The sequence below is a fragment of the Herpailurus yagouaroundi genome, unplaced genomic scaffold (assembly GCF_014898765.1).
Source record: "Herpailurus yagouaroundi ecotype Mexico unplaced genomic scaffold, PumYag 139, whole genome shotgun sequence".
NCBI classification, from domain to species: Eukaryota; Metazoa; Chordata; class Mammalia; order Carnivora; family Felidae; genus Herpailurus; species Herpailurus yagouaroundi.
Window position 1 is genome coordinate 56,058,006 of NW_024412394.1, and position 26,961 is coordinate 56,084,966.

At 39.8% G+C, this 26,961-nt stretch overlaps 1 protein-coding gene across 9 annotated transcripts in view; it reads left to right on the forward strand.

Annotated features, from left to right (window-relative positions):
• KLHL32 (kelch like family member 32) overlaps window positions 1–26,961 on the forward strand; it is a 249,371-nt gene that overhangs the window by 103,722 nt on the left and 118,688 nt on the right. For 8 of the 9 annotated variants that reach the window (XR_005789913.1, XR_005789915.1, XM_040474214.1 and 5 more), the window contains one exon: window positions 25,504–25,602. Coding sequence is in view for 6 of the 9 variants with exons in the window: in XM_040474214.1 (XP_040330148.1) it covers window positions 25,504–25,602 (99 nt within the window). In the remaining 3 variants the exon portion in view is untranslated. Of the gene's footprint in view, window positions 1–25,503; window positions 25,603–26,961 lie in introns of those variants that run through there. The other variant, XM_040474218.1, reaches the window with a different exon arrangement.

Consider the following 26,961-nt stretch of genomic DNA (forward strand, 5'->3'; position numbering starts at 1 on the left):
GCGGCAGCCAGCCTGCAGCATATAGCAGTAACTCATCTGTTCAGATTGTGTGCTGAGGGACAGGAAGTGGGCTGGCATTTCATGGAGCATCTTCTGCAAGAGCAAGGGCACTACCCTAGGCACTTTATGTGTGCTGTTTGAATTCATCTTCTAGACAGGTCTGCAGAATGCAATGATCCATTGTGAAGATGATGGGCCCGGGAAGGTGCAGGGAATGACTGAAATCACTCTCCCAGTGAATACAGACTCAGTGAGTCAAGTCAATCTTCTTAATTTCAAATCCATTGTTCTTTCTTAATGTCCTAGGTCACTGAGGAAAGGTTAAGTCATATTTGTTCCACTTTGTTGAAGGAGGCAGGGAAGCATTTGGACATTTTAGAGAGTGACCTGCTCTCATCCTGGGGGCCTTTGTAACACTCAGTTCATGACGGCTCCAAGTTGCTGCACTGGTAATATGATTACTCTTTGCTGCACAGTGGACATTGATGTAGTCTTTCTTGGACAACATCCATGGTACTTTGTTTTCTTAAACACCAAAAATGACTTTATAATAAGTCTGTTTTCCCTTTAAGATGTGAACAGAGATAATGGCAGAACGTGAAATTGCAGTATGCTTGGGAAATGCAGAAAGCTGCTTTCTCTTTCTATGGAATCAAAGTTAACATTAAGCAAAAACTTTGGCATATGGAAGCAGGAGTAAAAACATAGTTCTTCCGCTTCTTGTTTTTTTACTATTGTGGATATTTGCGAATCTATTGTCCTTTAGTCATCATATAGATTTGTAAAAATGAGGGTTAATATTGAACTTCTCTACCAATAGCTATTTTTACTGGCAGTTGATCATACCTTTAGTCAGTGGTAGTAGGCATAGTATAAAATATAGGTATTTTAAGTGTCTGAAAATTGTTGCTGTCTTGGGAGGTACATTGGAAGTAGAGTGGGTGTGATGAATGAATGCCGCCACGTGTGACAAGACAGTATGTTCCTCCTACATACTGCTCTAAACCATAGCCTTCTCAAACTTGGTCACAGATTTCATCCAGAAATTTTAAAGAAAGAGCAAACTTTTCCCCCCAAAGGTAATACATCCTCTGAAAATGCATGCACTTTTCTTATTAAGAAGCCTTACATAGGGCTGAGCAAGCACACATTCTGCCTTCCCACTGATGAGAGACGCACGCCCTTCTTGGGGCACAGCTTGTGCAGAGGCTGGGATGCATCGCAACCCTTGTGGGTGTCTGCACAGCTATATAGAGCAGAAGCAGCCATGAGGGGCAAAGGAGCCAGGCTGCTCTCTAGGTCCTGTTCTGGGCTGGCACTGGGAGTGAGGTCAGAAGCAAATGGTGTGATGTAAACTGTCACTGGGCAGATCTGCCTTAGCAGGGAAAGGACAAAGTAAACCTAAGAAAACACAAAGTCTCACTTAATTTGGTGGGAGAGACTACCCGTTACCTTGGCCTCCCTTAGTCTGCTCACTTTCCAACTCTGGCCAGGAATTCATTTGTGTTTCAGATCAGGAAAGAAGGGGAGGAAGAAGAGACAAAAAGGGATTCTGATGAGGACGTTGCCTGGGAGGAGGATTCCCAGTCCTAACTAGACAAGAGGTCAGCCACTCAAGAGTCAGCAGGTGTTGCTAAGAAAGCCCAGAAGATAGTGAGGAGCAGTTAACACCAAGACCTTTCTGTAAAGAGAAGAGCCCTGCTTCTGGAAGGACTTTCAACCTCAAAGGTCCTAGAATAGGCCCCTAGGAATTTGAGTAACTAAGGACAAAATAGGAAGCAAATAGTGCTGAGAACCACAATAAAGTTCACTGTGGCGCACTCTGGCTCTGGTGGTGTTAAGGAAGAGAGGTTGTATGCCAAGTACTGTGCTAAATACCTTCCTTAGATTGGACCAAGGGGTTAAGCCTAATTAGGTTCCTCTGACTTTCCAGAGAACTGTCCTCTTGTTCTGTTCCTTGTAGCTTTGAGAGAGAAACTATGTACCCAATGATAGTGGCATTTGTAGTTTCCTTTAAAATTCCTCACCTCCAGGTACTCCCAGCTTTGTCAGCCATGAACCAGCCATGTCATATCTGGCCATCTGAAGAGAAAGGACTCTTTGGTATCCATATGCCATTGCTTTTCTCTTTATCATTTGGTAACTCCAGTCTTGGCTCTTCATCACATGGAAGAACCCATGTCCTTGGGACCCCCATCCTAATTACCTTCCTCTTATCCAGAGAATGCTTTAGTACAGTCTTCACAAGGAGATTTTGTATAACCATTAATATTAATATTTTAAAGTCTTTGGAAATATAGTAAAGTATGATACTCTATTAAGTGAAAAAAACGTTTTAGCCATAATTGTGGTTATGCAAAAATATTCATGCACCAGAAATTGTAAACTCAAGGAAACTATCCCTTAATATTCATGCTCTGTGCAGCAAGGTTTTTCTTCCTGATTCTGATTTGGTTCCTTAATAGGTTCACATTATTATTTTTTTTTTTTACGTGGCACTGATATGGCATACACTGTAGCATTCCATTTTGGTGATCATTGAAACTGTATTTATTCTCCACAGCCGAATATTTTCCTCTGTAGACCTGAGCACTCAGACCCAGCAGCAAACTGACAGGAGTCTTAATTGGAACTGCTTCTCATGGACCATCCCTTCAGGGATAGATGTGTCACTTTCCATGCAAAAAGTCCCCATAAGATTTGCTTATAAACATAACCTGGTTGAACTAAATGGTAGCACATGAACAAATCTGGGAGAAATTTTTCTTAAATGCATCACTGGGGAGCCATGTTCAAGGCTATTCAGTGATTTAAATATTTTAGCTGTAGAATCCTTTCTTCGCCTAGCAGTATCTACAGAAACCTGGCAAGCAAAAAGCCCCTAGGGCCCTTGTTCCATGCCCCAGGCTTTGGAGGCCACAGTCCTAAATCCACATTCTGAGGAAGAATATTTTGAATTGTGCAGAAAGTGATCCTTTTCTCCTTCCCTTAATTCCTGTCAGAGCTGTGCCAGAGTCCACACTGGAAGGTTTGAGAGTGAAATGAAGGAAGTTTGAATGTCATCAGTGATTTTTGCTTCCTTGGATCCTTTGAAATTCTGCATTATTTGCCTTTGGAGAGATTTTCTGTTTTATCAGTGGGTCATTGAAACACACACACAAGCAGGTGTGTCCCCTTTCCGGCTTACTGTTTCAGGATGAAGATGTTACCTGTTCCTGTTCATGGTTTCACAGGAAGCAATCAACTGACTTGACAGACAAGAACCATATGCCAAATGGAATTTTCATGGCTTCCTAAGTTGTTAAGTAAAACAATAAACCTTGACATGTTTTGGTGGTCAAAAGTGGTAAGGACAGGTTGGGGACCTAATCTTCTCTTGTGAAAAAAATGAAAAGTGAGATTTCAAAAGTCTGGGTCCTGACTGACCCCCAGAAGCTTACTTTTCTCAGCTGAGGACCAAGCACCCAAGCACTCCCTGGCCTGGAAGCCCATCTGTTCTTTAAAGGGAACAGTTGATTCACACAAAGTGAAGTCATATGGGAGGACCTTCTCCATGTAGAGCAGGACCAGTTCTAATTAACAGTCTTTACTTCATGCCAGCCTGTTCTCTCGTATTTGTGCCGTCTGGTCAGAATGTACTCAGGTGTAGTTTATACTGCAGGAAATATAAAGCCATTTGCTCAGCATATCCACATCTAAAATATCTCTGTGTAATGAAGTATAATTGTGACACACTTCTGAGATCTGCTTTCATTTGGTAATAAAACTGATACTTTGATTTTTTTTTTTAAAGTTTCCTGACTCTTCCTTAATAATTTGCAAGTTTGGGTTTACGAGGTGTCCCATAATCACTCTGCAAAAACAGAATGGCTCCCTAACCAATGCAAAATTTGATTCAGATGTTAAGACTGGTAATGCCACACACGTGCCAAGAGGATATAAAAGGTTTATTACTCACATAATGAGGCTTTCTGGGGAGAGCAGGGTGGCTCTTAAGCAGGCCCAAAGATGGCTTCAGAGGGCGTGTAGGGGGTGATTGGCCTTGACTTTTGTTGTGGTTAGGGGTTGGGGCTGGAGGATTCTCCACTCAGGCAGGAGCTTATGTGGTTTGAACTCCTACCAGCACCAAGGAAGAGAGCACTCAATCTTTCCTGAACTTTTCCCCAGGTGCAGGGCAAACAGGAAAGAGAGAGGGCTGGGGCTTGAAAGCTGTCAGTAGGCAAACATCAGAAATGGAGTCAGACCTCAGTTACATTAGTCTAGCATTCTTCTTGAGTGAGAGTCACATTTTATTTTTTAAAAAATTTAAAGTGTTTGTTTACTTATTTTTGAGAGAGAGGAAGCATGAGCAGGGGAGGGTCAGAGAGTGTGAGAGAGAATCCCAAGCAGGCTCTGTGCTGTCAGCTCAGAGCCCCGAGCAGGGCTCGAACCCAAGAATAGTGAGATCATGACCTTAGCAGAAAGCAAGGGTTGGACGCTTAACTGAGCCATCCAAGCACCCTGAGAGTCCCATTTTAGGCATAGATATTTTCCTTTGAGACATTATGAAACTCAGTCACTTAGGAAAACAAAATGTGTTTAAACAATATGCCAATAGTGTATTTGGCCTTTCTTGGCATTAATTCCATGCTGAGGAACCCATTTGTGGGCCACGGTGCTTGAACTTGTGTAGAGAACGTGCATAGTGAGAACATGATTAGGGTCTCTGGATATCTGAGATAGCATTAGATGACAAGGCTGAGTGTGGCCCCTTTGTGTTTTAATCTTCTCTGTATTATATACACAATTCCAATGAGCTGGATTTGTTGCCTCTCTTTACTCTCCTTCCAACTCTACCTCCCACCCTCCCTCTACTGCCAGTATAAGGAATGGAAAGAGAAGTATTTCCTGTATGCTCTTGATAATGGCTCTGTTGTCATAAGTGGGGCAATAAACAGTCAGTCTTTTTCTAGCCAATGTCCTCTAGAGTAGAATCGGCTAATATCCAGCAACTTAAAATAGTAGGTCAACCCACTTAGTTAATTCAGGGCAGATTTTGCACTTCTATGCACTTGTTTCTTTTGGATGTTTTGGCATCCAAATCGTTGCCAAACATTTTACATTTTACGGTGTTCATCTCAAATTTTTCCTTTGCTGTGGTGGATGAGCAGTAACTCTTGTTTTAGAATATTTCTAAGCAGAAATCAAAGCAGAATTTCTAAACAGTGTTCTTTCTTGATCATTGGAATTTGTGAACGTTGGCTGCACTCTGAATCCTCCCCTAAGGAAATCCTACCCTTCCTTTAGGTGCTCCATCAAGTCAGCTGTGAGTGGAGGGAGGTTAACAGTTTATTTCATGGAGGAACTTGATTAGCTTATTAATTTTCATAAGAAGATGTCAGCCTATTGATGACTTTTTAAAGTACATCAGCTTTTCCCCTGATTCGGCAAAAGAGCATAATTACACTCCAGCCTCAGCCTGTTTTCTGGGACAACTCTTACTAAAGGTTCATTTGGGAGAAATTATATTCATAATGGGTTTCCAGAAGATACACAGTCTGTCTATCAGGCTTGGTGATTCTCAACCTCATCTGTCAGGCCTTAATATAAAAAGACAGCATTGAATGTCTTAGGTTATCCTGAAATGAAATTCTTAGACAGTATAACTTACCTACATAAGTTACTCTAGATATCAATAAGAAATCTTAACCATCTACGAAGAATAAATAGAGAGAAAGTGTAACAACAATAATATGTTCAGTATATATATGCTGGGGCAGAACTCTTTCAGAAAATATAATGAAATGATTTTCTAAAGTAGTAAAATTACATACAAAACAAAACAGGAGACTTTTCTTGGCTTTTATTGTGGTAGCACTCCTGGAAAATTCAGTTTATCTTTGATACCAAACAAAAAACAAATTGTGCTTATATGTAAAACAGAGTTAGATTCTGGGCTCAGACTTTTATAAATAAATTTTTCACTTCCGTGCACGTCCAGCAGGCCATTCAGATGTGCAGGACATAGGGCATTTCTGTGGTTGGTGACTGCCCTGTACATTGCATGACATCTAGCATCCTTGGCCACCACTCAGTAAATGCCAATAATGTCCCTTCTACTGGGACAACCAAAAATACCTGCACAAATTTCTCTGCTGTTCCCTAGAAGGTTAAGAACCACTGATCAGCTGTTCTAAATTTTATACCTGGATCAAGGTAGATAATCAGAAAACTGAATGTCTGAGTTTTAAAGAATCTCTTCATTAACTTTTACTTTTTATGCAAAATACATTTAAAAAATTTTTTTAAACATTTATTCATTTTTGGTAGACAGAGTGTGAGCAGGGGAGGGGCAGAGAGAGAGGGAGACACAGAATCTGAAGCAGGCTCCAGGCTCTGAGTTGTCAGCACAGAGCCTGATGCAGGGCTCGAACCCACAGAACCATGAGATCGTGACCTGAGCTAAAGCTGGACGCTTAACTGACTGAGCCACCCAGGCGCCACAAGATAAAATATATTTTTGATGGTATTAACAGTAGCACCAGGTAAGTCATCCAATGACACTCTTAATGTCTGCAGGAAAATTTCCATTAGATCTCAGGGCCTGGAGAAGCTAGCATTCACTTTAGTATTTGTATCTTTTTATCTCATATTAGGTTACATTTCTTTTTTAGTTTGATGCTAAAAAGCTTAGAGCCATGTTTGTGACCTACTTTCAATAGTTATAAGGGTATAAAAACACATGTATGTATACCCCTCCTTTCCTGATCTCATATTACTTTTTGTTTCCTGTTTTCTCTTAGGTTGAGTGGCTTATGTTCCTAATTTTTAAATGCTTGTATTGATGCCTCAGATCCTATTTATAAATAAATAAATAAATAGGGTAAGTGAAGAGATTGGGAACCTCCGAAGTCTTTGAAATCCCGGAGGTACTCTAATGTTATTTGTGGGCACGAATAAAGTGGTAATACACCCTATTAGTCCTGCCTTTGAAAATGAAGTGTCTGCAAATTCTCAAGTTGTTCCATAAATAAACCATTCCACTTGCTTTCTAAAGTTTTTTCCATCCTTGTTTTCAGCACTAAAAATAGGGCATATCGTTTTTCATCTTTGAAAATAAAAAAAAAATCACCCAAGGGGCGCCTGGGTGGCTCAGTCAGTTAAGCATCTAGCTTCAGCTTAGGTCATAATCTTACTGTTCATGAATTCCAGCCCCTTGTCAGGGTCCCTGTCTGCACAGCGCATGCTTGGGATTCTCTGCCCCCCTCCCTCGCCCCTCCCTTTCTCTCGCTCTGCTTCTCTCTCTCTCTCTCAAAACAAACATTTTAATTTTTTTAACGTTTATTTAGTATTGAGAGACAGAGAGAGACAGAGCATGAGTATGGGAGGGGCAGAGAGAAGAGGAGACATGGAATCTGAGGCTCCAGGCTCCAAGCTGTCAGCACAGAGCCCGATGTGGGGCTTGAACTCACAAACTGCGAGATGATGACCTGAGCCTAAGTCGGATGCTTAACCGACTGAGCCACCCAGGCACCCCATAAAATAAACATTTTTAAAAAACCACCCAAAATGTTTACATGAACCTAAATAGGAATAAAAATGAAAAATAATATTCATCCGAATTCTGTTCACCCAAAGTCTAACTTATTTACACATTATATGTTGTTTCCCTGGTTTATTTTTCTTTTTCTGGCCTTTACCCATATGCCTAAGTAGTTTTATATAGATTTTTGTGACTATAATTTACTTAATTTCTTCTCTGGAATTAGATAAAAGTACATTACTCAACAGTACATAAATTCAGTTTCTATTTTGGAGTTAGATAAAAGTACATTTATCCATAAATGCTGCCTTATTGTAATCTAGTTTTTTCATTCATTTGGATTATTTTAAATAAATTCACAGACCTAGAATTACTTGGTCAAAAGGAGAAAAGTATTTTTTGTGAGAACTGCCTTCTGAAGGAGTTTTGCAATGGCTGCTGTTGGACAACTAGCTTTCTAAACTTTTCCCCTTAAAATAGAATACGTGAGCCCTCTGCTGGAAGCATTTAGTATTTGTATCCAGTAGTACCATGTTGAAGTTTTACAATTCCAAATGTAGGATGTTTAAAAAAAAAAAACAACCTGGTAGCAAAAATATATAGTCTCTGTGGTTGATTTCAAGATAAAAAACAACTGGCCAACCACAAGTTTTGAGATTTATATTATGAGCACGTTTTCCATTTGAATAGAATAATGACAAAGACATTCAAATGAAGGACTAATCTGAACACGCTGAATGTCCTAAGTTAACTTGTGAGTATTTTATTTCTTTTGCACACTTCATAAAAAGCATCCATTTATAGTTTATTTTCAAATTGAGAGCCACTAACTCATCAAATACTTAATGAGCACCTATTTTGTGTTAAGAACTTACTAGATGCTAGGGATGCAGTGAAGAAAAAAAAATACATGCTGAATGCTTTCTCAGAGTGGATTGAATAGTGGTTAGAAATGCCACATCAGCACACCATTGCATTATTGGAAATGGATTACTAGGGGCCTAAAGTATTTGGAACATAGTGAAGTGCCTGGGGATGTTTGATGCTCCAAAAGTTATAATAGGAGAATGAATAATTGAGCCTTCATAGAGTACTACCTGAAAAATAACAGGCTAATTTGCATTTTGCTTTGCGGGGAGAAAAATAATACCTATATGATCTATGGTAATTGAATAGATACAGCTCTTGAAAAATCGATCATAGCCTTGCATGAATCTGTCAGGGTAGAAACAGTTTGGCACAGCCCAAAGAATATAGCCACTGACCTTAGGGGGAACCAAGCCTGATTCCAGTCTGTGGCAACTTTGGAGAATTATCTGGTGCATCCTACTGTAAGTATCGGCTCTGTAGTTGCTGGGGAAAGTTACCATTTTCACTTCAAATCCACGATTCCAAATCTTGGACGGAAACTCATCTTTGCCAGACAGTGCTAATTGGTTTCCAAGTTAATTTGCTTTCCTCTTCTTCCTGGTGCTTTTCTCATTTCTTCTCTCTTCTCAAACCCTGCCCACCCCTCACCCCATTACCCTACTTCCAGTATACCGAGCACAAGGAAAACTCACCTTCCTTTGTGAAGATAGGTGCAGACAGGAAGATTGGCATCTTTTCACCATCAAATCCCCAGTCCCCTGTTCCTGTGCACTTGTTCTGTGTATTTCTGTCTTTCATGGTGGAAGAGGTATCCTTGCTCTGTCAAAAATTAATCTCTCCACATAAGCTCTGGATCATACTCCCTCTGTTCCTCTCAGGCTTCACTCCTGAAAGTGTCTGTCTCTTCTGTCGTCACTTTCTCCTTCTCCATTGGAACATCCCCACAAGCGTATAAACATGCTCTATTGCTCATGTTTCAAATTCCCTTTCTTGTTCATATATTCCCCTTCAGCTACTACTTGTTTCTCTACTTGCCTTCACAGAAGAACTTATGAAAAATGTTGTATGCACTTACATTTACTCATTTTCACTCATTTTTTCACTTATCAAGTCTGGAGACTTCCATCATTTCACTGAAATTGCTTTTGACAGTCACAGGTATTGCCAAGCCAATTACATAATGTCACCATGTCATCTCAGCTTCATTCAGTGCAGTCAACCTGCCTCTCCATTGAAGGCTTTTCTCTCTTGGCTTTTGTGACACCACATTCTGTGCCCCTTAGGTGCCCTCCCCATCATTCCCTTCCAGATGACTGCTTGCTCCTTTCCCTCTATAGGTTCTGAATTCCTCATGTGTCAGGTTCCTCCTATTTAGTTTAACTGGTTTCCTTTGTGTTGTCATCCAGAGCCACAATATTTTGTATAATATTATACTATTGACTCCCAGTCCCCACTTATACCGCAGACCAGGGATTGGAATACTCTCTCTGTGAAGTGCCTGAAAGTAAAGAATTCATCCCTGCAGGCCACATAAAGCTCTGTTGCAACTACTCAACCCTGCTCTGTAGCATGAAAACAGCCAGAGACAAATATGTAAATGAATGTGCTATGTTCCAGTAGATGGAATGGCTATGTTCTGATAAAATGAATTTTTTTCAGATACTGAAATTTGAATTTCATATCTTTTTCACATAGTGCAATACAGGCACATTTAATTTTTTGTGCTTCGCTTTGTTGCACTTTGCAGCTTTGTTTTTTCAGCAGTTGAAGGTCTGTGGCAAGTCTGTGTCCAGCAAGTCTCTGGGTGCCATTTTCCCAACAGTGTTTGCTCACTTCGTGACTCTGTGTCACATTTCGATAATTCTTGCAACATTTCAAACTTCTTCACGACTATTTTATTTGTTATGGTGATCTGTGATCAGTGATCTTTGGTGCGTTGTAATTGTTTTGGGGTGTCATGAACTGCATCCATAGAAAATGGGAAACTTAATGGGTAAGTGTTGTGTATGTTCTGACTGCTCCGCTGACTGGCCATTCCTCTGTCTTTCTCCTTGTCCTTGAGCCTCCTTATATTGAAATTAAACTAGTTCATCTCCCTACATTGGCCTCTAAGTGTTCAAGTAATAGGAAGAATCTCATGCTAGAAATGATTAAGCTTAGTAAGTAAGGCATATTGAAAGCCAAGATAGGCCAAAATCTAGGCCTCTTGCACCAAACAGTTACCTAAGTTGTGTTTTGTCTTGAAAGAAACTGGAAGTGCTATTCCAGTGAAAAACACGTGAGTGGTAAGAAAGCAAAACAGCCTAATTGCTGATATGGAGAAGATTTTAGTGGTCTGGAGAGATGATCAGACCAGCTACAACATCTCCTAAAGCCAAAGTCTAATCCAGAGCAAGCCCTTGACTCTCTTCAGTTCTATGAAGGCCAGGAGAGGTGAGGAAGCTGCAGAATAAAAGTTCAAAGCTAGCAGAGGTTTGTTCAAGTGGTTTAAGAAAAGAAGCCATCTTCATAACATGAAAGTTCAAACTGAAGTAATACGTGCTGATGTAGAAGCTGCAGCAAGTTATCCAGGAGATCTGGCTAAGGTACAGTTTTATATTGGAAGAAGGTGCCATCCAGGATTTTCATAGCTAGAAAGGAGAGGTCAATGCCTGGCTTTAAAACTTCAAAGGGCACGCTAACTCTTTTGTTAGGGGCTGATTCAGCTGGTGGATTTAAGTTGAAGCCAGTGCTCATTTAACATTCTGAAAATCCTAGGGCCCTTAAGAATGATGCTAAATCCACTCTTCCTGTGCTGTGTACCTGGAACAACAAGGCCTGGATGACAACACATCTGTTTGCAGCATAGTTACCTGAATATTTTAAGTCCACTGTTGAGACGTAATGCTCAGAAAAAAAGATTCCTTTCAAAGTATTATTGATCATTGACAATGTACCTGGTCACCAAGAGCTCTGATAGAGATGTGCAGTGAGATTAATCTTGTTTTCATGCCTCCTAACACAACACAACACCTATTCTGCAGTCCATGGATGCAGGGGTAATTTCAACTTTTAAGTTTCATTATTTTAGAAATACATTTCATTAAGGCTCTGGCTGCCATAGATAGTGATTCCTCTGATGGATCTGGGAAAGTAAATTGAAAACCTTCTGAAAAGGATTCAACATTCTAGATGCCATGAAAAACATGCATGATTCGTGGGAAGAGATCAAAATATCAACTTTAACAGGAGTATGGAAGAAGCTGACTCCAGCCCTCGTGGATGACTTGGAGGGCTTGAAGACTCCAGTGGAAGAAATAGCTGCAGCTGTGGTGAAAATAGCAAGAGAACTAGAATTAGAAGTGGAGCCTGAAGATGGGACTGCATTGCTGCAAGCGCATGATCAAACTTGAATGGATGAGGAGCTGCTTCTCATGGATGGGGAAGGAAAGTTGTTTCTTGAAATGGAATCTGCTCCTGGTGAAGATGCTGTGAAGATTGTTGAAATAACAACAAAGGCCTTGGAATATTACACGCACTTAGTTGATAAAGCTATGGCAGCATTTGAGAGGGTTGACTCCAATTTTGAAAGAAATTCTGCTGGGGGTAAAATGCTATCAAGCAGCATCAGATGCTACAGAAAAATCATTCATGAGACGAAGAGTCCATTGATGTAGCAAACTTTGTCTTATTATAAGAAATTGCCATAGCCACACCAGCCTTTAGCAACCACCACCCTAAGTGGTCATCAGCCATAAACATCAAGGTAAGACCTTCACCAGAAAAAAAGATTATGACTTGCCAAGACCTCAGACAATGGTTAGCATTTTTTAACAGTATTTTTATTTATTTTTTTTATTTTAAAAAAAATTAAAAATTTTTTCAGATTAAATATTATTTTTTTTTACTTTTTATTTATTATATATTATTATTTTTAATATAATGTATTGTCATATTGGCTTACATACAACACCCAGTGTTCATCCCAACAAGTGCCCTCCTCAATGCCCATCACCCACTTTCCCCTCTCCCCCCAACCCCATCAACCCTCAGTTTGTTCTCTGTATTTACGAGTCTCTTATGGTTTGCCTCCCTGCCTCTCTGTTTGTAACTTTTTTCCCCCTTTCCCTTCCCCCCTGATGTTCTGTTAAGTTTCTTAAGATCCACATATGAGTGAAAACATATTGATATCTTTCTCTGACTGACTTATTTCACTTAGCATAATACCCTCCAGTTCCATCCATGTTGCTGCAAATGGCATGATTTTATCCTTTCTCATTGCCAAGTAGTATTCCATTGTATGTATAAACCACATATTCTTTATCTATTCATCAGTTGATGGACATTTAGGCTTTTTCTATAATTTGGCAGTTTTTGAAAGCGCTGCTGTAGACATTGGGGTGCATGTGCCCCTACGAATCAGCAGTCCTTTATCCTTTGGATAAATTCCTAGCATTGCTATTGCTGGGTCATAGAGTAGTTCTATTTTTAACTTTTTGAGGAACCACCACACTGTTTTTTAGAGCGGCTGCACCAGTTTGCATTCCTACCAACAGTGCAAGAGGGTTCCCATTTCTTCACATCCTCGCCAGCATCCATAGTTTCCTGATTTATTCATTTTAGCCACTCTGACCGGTGTGAGGTGGTATCTCTGTGTGGCTTTGATTTGTATTTCCCTGATGATGAGTGATGTTGAGCATCATTTCATGTGTCTGTTGGCCATCTGGATGTCTTCTATGGATAAGTGTCTATGTCTTCTGCCCATTTCTTCATTGGATTATTTGTTTTTCGGGTGTGGATTTTGGTGATACTATATTAAAAAAGTGTTAATGTTTATTTTTGAGAGAGAGACAGAATGGGAGTGGGGGAGGGGCAGAGAGAGAGGGAGATACAGAATCCAAAGCAGGCTCCAGTCTCTGAGCTGTCCGCACAGAGCCCAATGTGGGGCTTGAACTCATGAACTGTGAGATCATGACCTGAGCTGAAGTCAGAAGCTTCAGGAGCTTCAGGAGCTGAAGTCAGGAGCCACCTAGGAACCCCAACAGTAAACTATTTTTAAAGTAAGGTATGTACATTGTTTTTTAGACATAATGCTACTACACGCTTAACAGACCACAGTATGTTGTGAACATAACTTTTATATGCACTGGCAAATCAAAAAATTCATTTGGCTTGTTTTATTGCAATATTTGCTTTATTGTGGTGTGAATATACAGTACCTCTGAGGTATGCCAGTATCAAACTTTTGTTTTTTCCCAACTATTTAAAAAAGTTAAAACCATTCTTAGATATTAGTAACCCCAAACTGAAATACCTAGAAATAAATCTAACAAAATATGAACAAAATCTATATGAGGAAAATTATAAAACTCTGACAGAAGAAATCAAAAGAACCAAATGGAGAGATATTCTGTGTTCATGTTCATGCTGATGTTCATGAGTAGGAAGACTCCTGTTGTTAAGATGTCAGTTCTTCCCAATTTCCTAATTTGACCTATAGATTCACTGTAATCATAATCCTAGCGAGTTATCTTGTGGGTATCAACAAACGGATTCCAAAGTTTATACGGAGAGGCAAAAGACCAAGAATGACTAACAAAATATTGAAGCAGAAGAACAAAGTTGGAAGACTGGCATTACCTGACTTCAAGAGTTACTCTAAAGCTACTGTAATCAAGACAGTGTGGTAGTGGTGAAAGAATAGCCACACAGATCAATAGAACAGAATAGAGAACCCAGAAGTAGACTCACATAAGTGTGGTCAACTGGTCTTTGACAAAGAAACAAAGATAATATAACGGATCAAAGATAGTCTTTTAAACAAATGGTGATGGAACAATTAGACATCCACATGCAAAAAAAAAAAATGAATGTAGACAAAGACTTTACATTCTTCACCAAAGGTAATTCACAATGAATCACCAACCCTAAATGTAAAATGCGAAACTGTAAAACTGCTAGAAGATAACAGGAGACACTCAGATAACTTAGGGTGTAGTAATGACTTTTTAGATATAGCACCAGACGCATGACCCATGAAGGAAAGAATGGATAAATTTAACTTCATTAACATTAAAAACTATACTGCAAAAGTCAATGTCAAGAGAATGGCAATATGAGCCACTAACTGGGAGAACATTACAAAACTAAACATGTTCTTACCATACGATCCAGCAATCACACTTCTTGGTATTTACCCAAAGGAGTTGAAAACTTAACGTCCACACAAAATCCTGCACATGGATGTTTACAGCAGCTTTATTCTTAATTGCCAAAAGCTGGAAGCAAGCAAGGTGTCCATCAGCAGGTCAATAGATAAACTATAGTAAATCCAGACAATGGAATATGATCCAGTGCTAAGAAAAAATGAGCTATCAAGCCATGAAAAGACATAGAGGAAACTTAAATACATATTAGTAACTGAAAATAGCGAATCTGAAAAGGTTGCATACTTTGGGAGGCCAATTGCAGTTGACCCTTGAATAAAGTGAAGGTTACGGGCACCATCTCCTTCCTCATGCAGTTGACAATCATGTAGAACTTTTCACTTCCACAAAACATAACTACCAATAGCCTAATGTTGACCAGAAGCCTTTCCCATAGTATAAACACAAATTCTATATATGTATTTTATACTATAATATTACAATAAAGTGATAATAGAGAAAAGAATGCTATTAAGCAAATCATGAGAGTATACATTATAATACTATACTATATTTATCAAAAAAATTCCACATATAAGTGGACCTATGCAGTTCAAACACCTGTTGTTCAAAGGTCAACTGCATATGACATCCTGGAAAAGGAAAAACTATGGAGTAAAAAGATCAGTGGTTTTCAGGGGCTGCGGGGTGGGAAGGGAGGAATAGGGTGGAGTACAGAGTATTTTTAGGGCAGTAAAAAAACTTTGATACTATAATGGTGGTTACATGTCATTATACATTTATCCAAACCTAACATCTGGAGTGAACATAATGTAAGCTGTGGACTTCGGGTGATGAGAATGTATTAATGTAGGTTAATCAGTTGTAACTACTGTATCACTCTGGTGGGAGATGTTGATAATGATTATGCATGTGTTGGGGCAGGAGGTATAAGAAACTTTGTGTACTTTCTGCTCAATTTGTTATGAATTTGAAAGTGCTCTCAAAAAGAAATTTTATGAGAAAAAATAAAACTAAATTTTGAAAAATGCAAGTAGAAAAGTATTTCTTAAACTTTTTTTAGCTCATAGGTCATACAAAAATATGTGATTGGAAAATTTGGTATGGGGCTTGTAGCTTGTCAACTAGACTCGTATCTTTCCGTATTTCAATATCTCCATTTGGATGACTAATAGGCATTACAAACTTAACATATCCCAAAATGAAACTGGTGATCCTTCCTCCAAACCTTTCTCCCCTTGGTTTTCTCTTGCCAATCGGTAGCCCTGCAGTCTACCCCGATGGCCAAAACCTAGACTATGAGCACCATGCAACAAGGGAACTTGTTTGTCTTGTTTATAATCATATCCACAGTTCCTAGAAAGGTGCCTGGAATATTGTAAACACTCAGAAAAGGTTTGCTACTTGAATGGGTGAATTTCTCTGCCCTCGGTTTCTTCATTTGGCATGTGGGCATGATATTTACCTTGCAGGAGTGATGAGTGGGAAAGGGTGTAAGAAGGAAAGAAAACCTATGAAATTACCTCACAAGGTACCCGGTACATGGTAGGCAGTATACAAACTGGCAATAGGGGATAATTATTTGTGAAGTAGATTTATTTTTTTAATGGAATTGAATAAAAAATACCAGGCATTATTCTAAGAATTTTACTTGGGTTATCTCATTTTATCCTTATGAAGACTTTATGCAAGTAAGTAGTAGTCATCTCCCATTTTTTGTACAACAGTGCTAAAAACAAACCTGTTAATGACTTGCCCACATTCCTACAGTGGACCCTACAGCCATAGTTTACCTCCATTCTTCATAAAGCAAATACAAGGGATTTCCCAAATGAAACTGGATATGAATGATATTTTTCATGTGAAAAATAGAAATATTTTTCTATGAAATGAGGCATTCACAGTGAAGAGCTCTTTTAGCATACTGTGGCCACCACTGTTTTGGCATGAATTACCCCATAGCATAATCATCTCCTCGGGTTCTTTGTTTTTATTTGTGCTTGAGTACCTAGCAGTGACAAAGTAGTAGCCAACTATAAGTGAACATTGGAATTAGCCCTATTCATTCTTGCAGAGCCCTTCCATCTTCAGATGTCAGCATTTTTTAGTAATGTTTTTTTCTTGTTTGGTCATATTAGCATTGTAAGAAACTAGCTCTGTGTGGAGAAGCCCAGCTTCACTAATAAAGCTCTGTGGGATGAACCTTCCCATGTTCATCACACTTGAAAGAGCACTGGTTATAAAAGTAAGTCTTAATAATTAATTCGGCTTTTCTTATAACCTGTAATGACTTTCATGTTTCATTATATTTAATAGCTGGGACTGCTTATTTCTCTTAGAAACTATCAAAAATTTGTTCTGCTTTTTCAAATAATTGGGCCATATTTTTCTAGGTAATGCAAGTATGTATAATTTAACTTTACATTTTGTTAAATAATATATTTTATTAATTTAAACATAATGAAGAAAACTATGTTGGAAATGACTGTCTGACAGACCTATTGATCTCCGAGCTTTGAAATGCCAGGATAATGCTAATGGAGAAGGAGCCAAAAGAAAGGGGTGGGGGTTGTTCATACAATATAAAAGAACCAAGTTTTTTCATATGAAGAATTATTTCACAAATTCGGTGAAATGAATTGTCTTCAGCCAAGTACTCCTACAGCCCTCTGTGCCTACCCCTATTGTAGCATTAATTACACCACAGCTTCATAATTCCTTTTGATTTTTTTCTTCTCTCTCTCCTGGAGCATCTAGCTGGAGTATTTCATCCGTCATCCTGTGGCATGTCCTAAAATAGGAAAGGAAGAACTAGTCCCAGCAGCAACATCTATAGACAGGAACATCCTCTAAATTGCATTAATGGTCCTAAGTGAAATTTTTGCAGGCAAGGCAGCATGTAGTTTTCCTGGCAATGGAGTCTTAGTGTCCTTATTTATTCTTAGGTTTCTTCTCAGCATCCTGGAGAAGGGCGTGCTTCTGTAACCTGCCTGTAACCTTAGAAATTTCAAATTAACCAGATGAGGATGTATAAACTTAGGAAGAAAAATTATAGAATCTCAAAGCAATTTCCACACTTTTCTTTTTTTACTAGGATATTTTTATTATTATTTTACCTTTGTGGCTTTTAACATTCTTGAAAAATATCGTGAAAATCAACTTTGTTTTCTCTCTTTTCGTATTCCAATACATGGAAAAGAATACATGGATTCTTTTTTTTCTATAAATTGAAGATAAATTAGTATTTTTAAAAGTTTAATATTGAGATCCTTTAGAAATTTGTATAAGTGTACTGGTATATTTGGAGGAAAGCCACCTGTCAAAATTTGTAACGTAAAGACTTAATAATCAAATCACAAATTCATTATATACCTCACCCAACCCATAGGTTACCTTTACTTAAACATATGATTACAACTGTTAGTTGAAATGTCTGTTGTGCCCTTTTATTTAATTCCTTCAATTAGGTAATCCTTATTAAGGATTAGCATCTGACCAGGCTCCTCCATAGAGGTGTTTGACATTTTTTAACATTTTCCTCAGGAACTGTATTGTTTAAGCCTGAGAATTCCTTTAATAAGTAAATCTAGACTGCTCTTCTAGCATGTTCAATAGCAACAAACATGAAATAGGATAGGTAAAACTAAGGTATACACACATAACTCACTCAGGGCTAAAACACTTAGTTACATGCAAAGGAAACAGACAATAGCTAACATTTATCGCAGATTAACCATAAATAGATACTGTGCTAAGAGCCATGACCTGTGCTCTGGTTGCCTGTATGATATCCATTTCCTTTTTTTCTTTCTAGAGAATTCCAATTTGATTTGGAACAATAGTGCGTATAACCATAAAGAGTCCTATTTCCCAGGTTCTTTTCCACTATGGGTAGCTGCATGACCTCGTCCTGACAAATGAAATGGAAATGGAAGTCTATGTAGCCGAGTTTGTAGGAGATCTGTTGTTTCCCGGTAAATAATGACAGACTCAACTGGCACTTGGTTTTTGATTTTGCCCTCTCTTTTCTTTATGCTTTGACTGCAAATGCAATGCCTGGAGGTATAGTAGCCATTTTGTGAACCTGAAACTATGGCCTACGATTGGCCAAATAGAATACAAGTAGTCTGGCTTGGTGGTACTCCAAGCTGCTTAATCCATTTTATGAGAAATGTAAGTCACATACTGGTTTTGAGCCCTTTTGTTGACACACAGCCACACACAGTTATAATGATACACATGCATTTTCTCAGTCCTTAAAACAATCTTTGGGTATATTTATATTTATTATATATATATTTATTATATATTAATTATTATATATATATTTATTATATATTAATATTTATTTTCATGTATAGAGGAGGACACTGAGGCACACAAAACTGAGTAGTTTTCCTGATCTCATTCTGCCAGCAAGTGTAGAAGCCAGGCTTTGAAGTCAGGCAGTGTGACCTAGAGCCATGGACTTAGTTAGTTCACTATACACCAGTATACATCTCTGGTAGTTTGGAGTCCCAGGAGATTAATCCCAGCTGGAGGCTGGGGTGGAGGAAGACCTTGCAAACTTTGTATAGGAAATGAACTTAGAATCTTGAATGAGTAGAATTTTGAAATAGGGAGACTGAAGAAGTTAGGAGGGCATTCGAGGTGGAGAAAAAAGTGCTGCCTCAGTGTGGAGAGCAGTGGGCTGTTGGCTGTAGTCAAGGGACCATAGGCTGCATCAGTGGAAATACATTTTTAAAAGAAGGTTGTGGCCACATCATGATAGTTTCCAAATACAAGGACAAAAAGTTTGAACTGTATCCGTAAATTGGGACCTAATTTGTGGAGATCTGCTGAATTCTAATTAGTATTGTTCAGATCGAGCACGGCAGCAAAAATTTATGAACAATTACCCAAATAATAGAGACATATAGAAAGTAGAATTCATATGTTTTATTATCCTTCCTTGAATTATTTTGTTTGTTTCTAAAAATAAACTTAGGGTGTCAATTACAGACGTGCAATATCTGAGCAATTTAGAAAATAATTTTGCTTTAAACATAGGCGCCACCTGGTGGATAAAAAATCCTTAGTCTAACGGCTTTGAAACAAAACCTAAATTGATGGCAATTTCACATAGCTAGATCTTATTCTGTCTATAAGAAGTCTTTTGAAAAGCTTTATGCAAAGGATTTCATTTATGTGTCTTAAATATTTGATCACTTGAAAGTTATCTGCACTGTTGTATTCAATTTACTTGATGGTTTAGATATTCAAAATCATAATAATTTACCATTTCTCTATACTACATAGAAAAAAAAAATCCAAAAGAGACAAAGCATAAAAAAGAGAAAAATGTGCTCCCTTATCCTTATAAATAGTATTAAGACCATCTAATTTGCAATTGTTTGGATGCTTGCAAAAATGCTTATGCTGCTGTGTGCACAGTTATATGTTTCGTAGAGACCTTGTCTAGCTTTAATGTGTTCGGCTCTTCAGGCTACTCTATCAATAAATCTAGAAGTAAGTTATTTAAAAGTCTCCTAAAGCAAGAAATGAAGAATATAACTTCAAAGAACTGAGATACAAAATTTTCTGAGGATGCCAATACATCTGTTCATAAGGCAGAAAAAAAGGTTGCACTGAGACTTGCCATGGCTATTAAAGGCAGTCCCTGCCAGTAGCTAATCCAAGAAGCAAGGTGAAAGTGGGAGAGAAAATAAAGAGAAGAAAAAGAAGAACACGGAGCCAGAATTAAGAGGGTGGATGCTTGGTGATGTGGGAGAAGAAGCTGAAGAAGGAAATTCAGGGACACCTTGGGGTCTGTGTGCTATGTCAGCCCTACCCCACCCTCCCAGAGCCCAGCGGGTGAGTCTGGGCTGACAGAGATGACCCATCTCATCATGTCCTGTGCAGAATCTCACCTCAGGCTCCATTCTCCTCTTTCAGGAGTCTTTTGGCCCCATGTCCTGCTTGAAGGTATTGCTGGGACCAGAAGCCCCTGCCTCATTCCAGGTTGGAAGGGCTTCGTTAGAGATTATGCCAGTTCAGCTCTCCACTACCAGCCCTGCTTAGATTGGTGTCCAGAGGACACATTTGGATTGCGTACTCAAGAGTGCCTCCTTCCACTGGGCAATTGGACCAACCTCATGACTGAATTCTGATGTAATAACTCACAGTGGTATCTTTAGAGACCACCACCTTCTAGCCACTTTGTGGCTTTTATGTCTACTTAAAGTTTGTCAGACCACCCAGCATCACCCTGGCCATAACTGGCGAGTTCTTAGGGAACTCATGCGGAGTCTCAGAATTTGGGGTAGGCGTCAGATGTGGACCTTAGTTCACATAACCTAGCTTGCCACAAACTGCAGGAGAGGTTCCATAATGAGACTGTCATGTCCCCAGCAAGCACTGTTCAGCTCCCCCTTTCAAGTTCAGCTTCCTGTATTCTGCCATCTAGAGGTCAGAGGTGAGTGGATGGCAGGGAGAAAATATTCCATCCAGATGGCCCTGTGAACAAGAGGTACTCACACCCCACCTAAGATTGCATCAAAACTTCTTAGTCCGGTCTGAAGAAGTCCCAGCTCTGCTTCCACCCAGGCACGTGAATGTCACTGGCGGAAGAGGAAATGCCAATCCAGTTTGGCAGCTTTAATGGTTTGTACCTTCCCCCACTGCCTTCTGGACCACTTGGCTTTATGCATCCTTGATACATTTCTTGATGTCTTTGGTTATTCAGACATTTGAGTTGTCCCCTGTTGATACCTCTGTCTGAGCTAAACTCCTCCAATTTGATGAGTGACTGGAGGTGTCAAGCCACTACCATTAGCTGCCACTCCACCACTTAATGCTCTGAACTCTCAGGGGACACCCCCCTTCCTATAGGCGGTCCTCGAGTGACCCTTGCCCCCTGCCTGTCCTGCTTTGAGTACCAGACCAGATGTTGATGGGTACATGATTCTGAAAGGCCTAAGTGTAACCAGCATATGCTTTGCAGCACTTAAACTTAGCTGCCTTAGTTGTCTTCTGCAAATGGGTGTGTTTGAGATCGCTTCCTTCTGCAGAAGGCTGTTTTCGGCCAGTTCTTCTAGAAGCTGATAGGCATGTTCATCATACTGTAAATCATGAGGAGATTAAACCTTTGTTTGTACTCCTGCCCAAACACAAATTCTCTGGAAAAATATATTAGAACAACCAGTCACCAAAGATAACAAAGCTGAATTTGAAAGACTTCAGTGCAAGTGAGGCTTGCCAATGCGCATCCTGTTCCCATAGGTGTGACCCAGCTTTCCTGGTAGGGGTTTGATTTTTGTTTTGTTTCTATTTTTTTCCAAACTGTGTCCAAACTTTAAACACAGTTAGGGATTTTCTGCACTAAGGCATCTTCTAGGAAAACTTATAAGAGAAGAAGAAAAAACAAAAAAACAACGCACAGAACAAAAACTGAGAAACAAAGGCAAAAACAATCCCGGTCTGGGTGCCTCCTGTGAGGGTTTCTCGAAGTGAGCCCGCTGGACATGTTACACATGCTATGGAATATTCATCTTGTCTGTCTGTGATATCTGTCTTTATGTTTGGCATTGCTGAGCCTTGAAGGTTATCATGCATGCCAGTCGTGTGAAATAAGCACAGCTGACAGGATTTAAAGGCTAAGACTAACCTTTCTAATCCATCTATTCCCCATTCTGCGCCTTAGGCCATGCCTCTTCTGCAAGAATATACTACATCCTTGCTTCTGTGATGGGAGCTGCGATAATTTCCTGAATGTCAGTCAAAGCCTGTCTCCTCGAGGAGCTGGAGAAATTCAGGCTTCTCCTTCTGACTAGATGGGAAAGGAGCTATAAAGAATTTTGAGAACAAGATGAGCATGGATATTTTTGCCATGTGTGCTTAACTTTTTCACTTTTTTAGTACAGAATATAATTTATAATCCCCTTTTCTTACATTTTACTAATCAATGGAATTAATTCTGAATTTAAAAATATATCGAGAGATAAATTAATTCATCAATAATTTATGGAAATAAGTTTATCAATATGGAAAGCTATGTGCTGGGCATTGTTCTCAGTGCTGGGGGTACAAAATAGAGCAAGTCCCTGCTCTCCTGGATCTTATATCCTGTGGGTGGAGAAACATAAAATAATCAAATAAATAAATACATATGATGTCGAGAGGGGGTAATTACTAGGAGGGATAAAGCAAAGGAAGGAGATAAGGAATGAGGGTGATAGGGAGCAAGGTACTCTTTTACCTAGAATGGCCACAGAAGTCCTCTCAGGTAAGATGATATCTGAACAGAGGTCTGAGGTCATGAATGAGTGAGCCATACTGGTATCTTGAAGAAGAGTGACCCAGGCAGAGAAAACAGCAACTAGTTGTAGACACACAGGTGCTCAGGGTATTCACAGAAACATTTATGTTACAGTGAAGATTGGCTTTTTTTCCAATGAGATAAAAAGTCATTGGAGAGTTCTGCATAAGGGAGCGACATAATTTCAGTCATATCTTTACAGGGTCAATTTGATTGATATTTTAAAAACGGTGCAAGGGGGCAAAGGGGAAAGAAGTTTGACCAGTTAGGAGGCTATTCTAGTAAATCTCGGAAGACTGTGGATTGGACAAGAGTGATAACGATGGTGGTAGTATTAAGTGGTTGCTGGATTCTGGAACTATTTGGAAGATAGAGCCGATAGGAGTGGCTGATGATCAGATGTGAGGTGTGAGGAAAGTAAGAGGAGTCAGGAATTGATTGGGTTTATAGCCTCAGTAACCAAGAGTTTCTGTTTGCTGAGATGGTAGGATTGGGATAGGAGCAGGTTTGGTTGTTGGTAGAGAGGATCAAGAGATAAGTTTGGGGTACCTTCAGTTTGAGCTCCCCATTAGATATCCAAGTGGAAATAGGCAGTTGGATATCACAGTCTGGAGTTCAAGGGTGAGGTTGGGGCTAGAGGAAAAAAAAAATGTGAGTGTAATGAGTGTACAGATAGTTTTAAAGTCATGGGATTACATGAGATCATCCATGGAATGAGTGGAGAGAGGGAAGAAGAGGTCTGGAGACTGATTTTGGATGTCCCCAAAGCTTAACAGGTGGAAAGGAGATGGAGAGGGGATAGTTAATGAAGTAGAAGAAACAGAGAACGAGTGCTGTCACAGAGGCAGAGGAAGAAATTGTTCCAGCAGGAGAGAGAGAGAGCAGCTTTGCTAACTGCTGCTGACTTGAGTAAGATTAAATGTTGAGAAATGGTAGGGTGCCTGGGTGGCTCAGTTAAGAGTCCGTCCAACTCTTGGTTTCACCTCAGGTCATGATCTCAGAGTCATGAGATTGAGCCCTGAACCGGTCTCTGCACTGGACGTGGAGCCTGCTTCAGATTCTCTTTCCCTCTCTCTCTCTCTGCCCCTTTCCTGCTTGTGCGCGCCTGTGAGCACATGCTGTCTCTCTAAAAAAATTGATAAATAATAAGTATTGAGAAATGGCTCTTGGATTTGGAAATCCTTGGTGACCTTGATGAGAATGAGAACACTTTTAGGGGAACATTGGGACAAAACTCAACAGAAGTGGTTTCAAGAGAGAACAGAGTAAAGCAAATAGTGGTGTTTTATATAGACAACTTTCCTGAAGAACTTTGCTAGGAAGGGGGCATGGAGGGAGCTGTAGGGTCAAGGGAGGGGATTTTTATTTCTTGAAATAAAAGCCATAAAGGCATATTTGTATGCTGATGGGAATTATCATCAGTAAAAAGAGAACAGATAATGCTGTGGGAACAAGAGGGGCCAATTGCTGGCAGAAGGGGTTGAGATCTAGTGCACAAATGGAATGTTGAGTAAAACCAAATGTGCTGATACAAATATGATAGGTGGCTTGGTAGATTTGGTGTTGGGAACCTTTGGAAGATCATGGGGTTAGGGTAAGGAGAGAAAGGAGCAGGTGGAGGCTTGAAGAGAAAGGGGGGAAGGAGTAGAGTGAGTTGACCACACCAGTGTTTGTTAGGCTTCCCTTGTGCATCAGAACCACCAGGGACCTTGTTACAACACTCGTTGCTGGACCTCACCCTGAAAGTTTCTAATTCATTTAGATCTGGGGAGGTACGGAAGAATTTGCAATTGTGACATATTCCCAGGTGCTGCTGGTGCTGCTCGTGCAGAGATGAGACTTTGGGAAACCCTGGGCTTGGGGGTGGGTTGGGATGGCAGGTCCAGGACTTTTGGCCTCTTTGTGCCTGGCAGTCACGCATGTAAAAGGAAGTTAGTCATTGTGGTTGTGTGTTTGCCTCCAGCCCTGTGCAGCAGCTCAAGAACTGGCAACAAGGAGACACAAAGTTGGACTTAGCCAGAAAAAAAGGCAGAAGTGATATCACTAGTGTTTTGGGGAAACTTTACTTCTCTGTGATTTCTTTGTAGTCTGAAAATGCGGTTTCTCCTTCTTACATTTGAAGTGGAAAGGATTAGAGAATCTGAGATTGGGAAAAAGAAACATGAAGGTTTTGGTTGAAATTTGCTGTTGTAGGACTCTGAAGTACAATGGAATAGTAGCCGCTGTGGTCTCCTATTGAAAGGGGGAAACATAAGCCCCCTTTCCCTAAAGTGTCTGTTAACAATACTGTTTCTGTGACCTACAAAATTGTGAAATGTACTTTGAAAAACTAAACTTTGGTTCTTTTTCATTTTATAAGATTACCTCCATCACAAATAGAATTTTAAGAATTGTTCTTTGCAAATGTTCATGCCTTCCTACAAAAATAAGTGGTTAAGTGCAGAGCTTTACACATAAGAAATGGGTTCTGGAAGTGACAACTCAGCTATCTGAGTGGGGGCCATAGCTCAATCAGAATAGAAGAAAAAGAACTGACTTCCATAATAAAGCACAATATTAATTCAGATATAGGCTGTTCAGCAGCAATTTAAATACAGTGTATTTGCATATTAAGCAAGTATTAATTTGTAAGTAACTGATAGCTTTCTTTTTATTAAAAACCAAAACAGATTTTGTTGGAGCCAGGTGTGATCCAGGATGTATTAGCAGCTGGCAGTCACCTACAGCTGTTGGAGCTTCTCAATTTATGTTCCCACTATCTCATCCAGGTATGTGAGCTTTCATCCTGCTACTGTGCCCTTCGTGTCCCTTCCCCCTGCAGTCATCAGCTGTACCCTCCCCCACTTCACCTGTGCCAAGACTGTAAAATGGAAGTTGGGGGTGGCTTGTTGTAGTAGAATTTCTCTAGGACACAGGCCAAGAGATTCCCAGAAGGGCAACTGAAGCTCTCATGTCCCCCACACTCCCTGCCTACTCCAGATCCTCACTGCCCTTGGGCAGCAGAGTAACTCAACAGTCATGCCCAGGGTTGACTGCCGAGGCACTTGGGAGATGACACTGAGAAGGGTCTTCCTTTGAAGCAGTGTTGTCTGGCTGCAGGAATAACCCCAAATGCACAAAAAGTTGGATAGACACTTAAGATTTCAGCAACAGTAGCTAATATATCACCAAGTCATATATAGTTAATTACCGCATGAACTTTCCAGGCAGTAAGTGCTGGAAAAGTGCTAAGTGATCTGTGCCCTCCTTCCCCTGCTGTGCCGGGATGATCAGGAGGGGCTCCGGGAGGGGGAGAGGGAGAAGACGCCCATCCACTGAGCACCCGTGTTCCATGTTCAGCCTTCGTAACAATTTTGCACATTTTAATGGGTGAAAAGTCAGAGATTTTTCAAAGTACTCAGTTTGCCTGAGGTGATATAGCTGGTGAGTGATAGGCCTTTCTGATTCCGGAGACCACTCTTTGTTCTTGGATAAAAACTTTTGTTTCAGTAGGAAGATATGGGATGTCTTAGGCAGACAGTGTAGCTGTGAGGCTCATTTTACAGAGTTAAGTACTAATTTCCTATATCGGGATCTCTCATTTCCTCCACGGGCATGATTTTTATTTGCATTTATTACAGCATTATAGCAACAGTGAAAATACATTTTTAAAAACGACAAACCCACACAATTTAGTTCTACTGTCCTTGTGCATATGACATGTTAGTAAGTACAAAAATCCTATTTGTTTTCCTGCCCAATTATTTTATTTTCTTCCTAGTCATTTTCTCTAATTCTAAAGAAAGCCATTATTGTTGACTTCCGTTACTCACTAGGGAGGTAGTTACTAAATCTCTTTCTCGTGTATCATCCGATTGCATCTTCCCAGCAACCTTGGGAAATGGGAGCCAGTGCTTCCCGGTGAGATAGTGTGAGGGGTGTCAGCCACGGTCACCTGAGAAACAGTTCAAACACAGTAGATGAAAGTTTTGTCATTATCTCAGTGCATTTAATCTAACAGTAAATGTTTAACTATTTTCATCTTATTTTCCTTTCTTTTCCCCTCAATAGTGTTGGGTGGTATGGGAGAGCTGTTTTTAATCCCTTTCTGCAAGTAGCAAATGGGAATAACAGAGAAAGGTTACAAG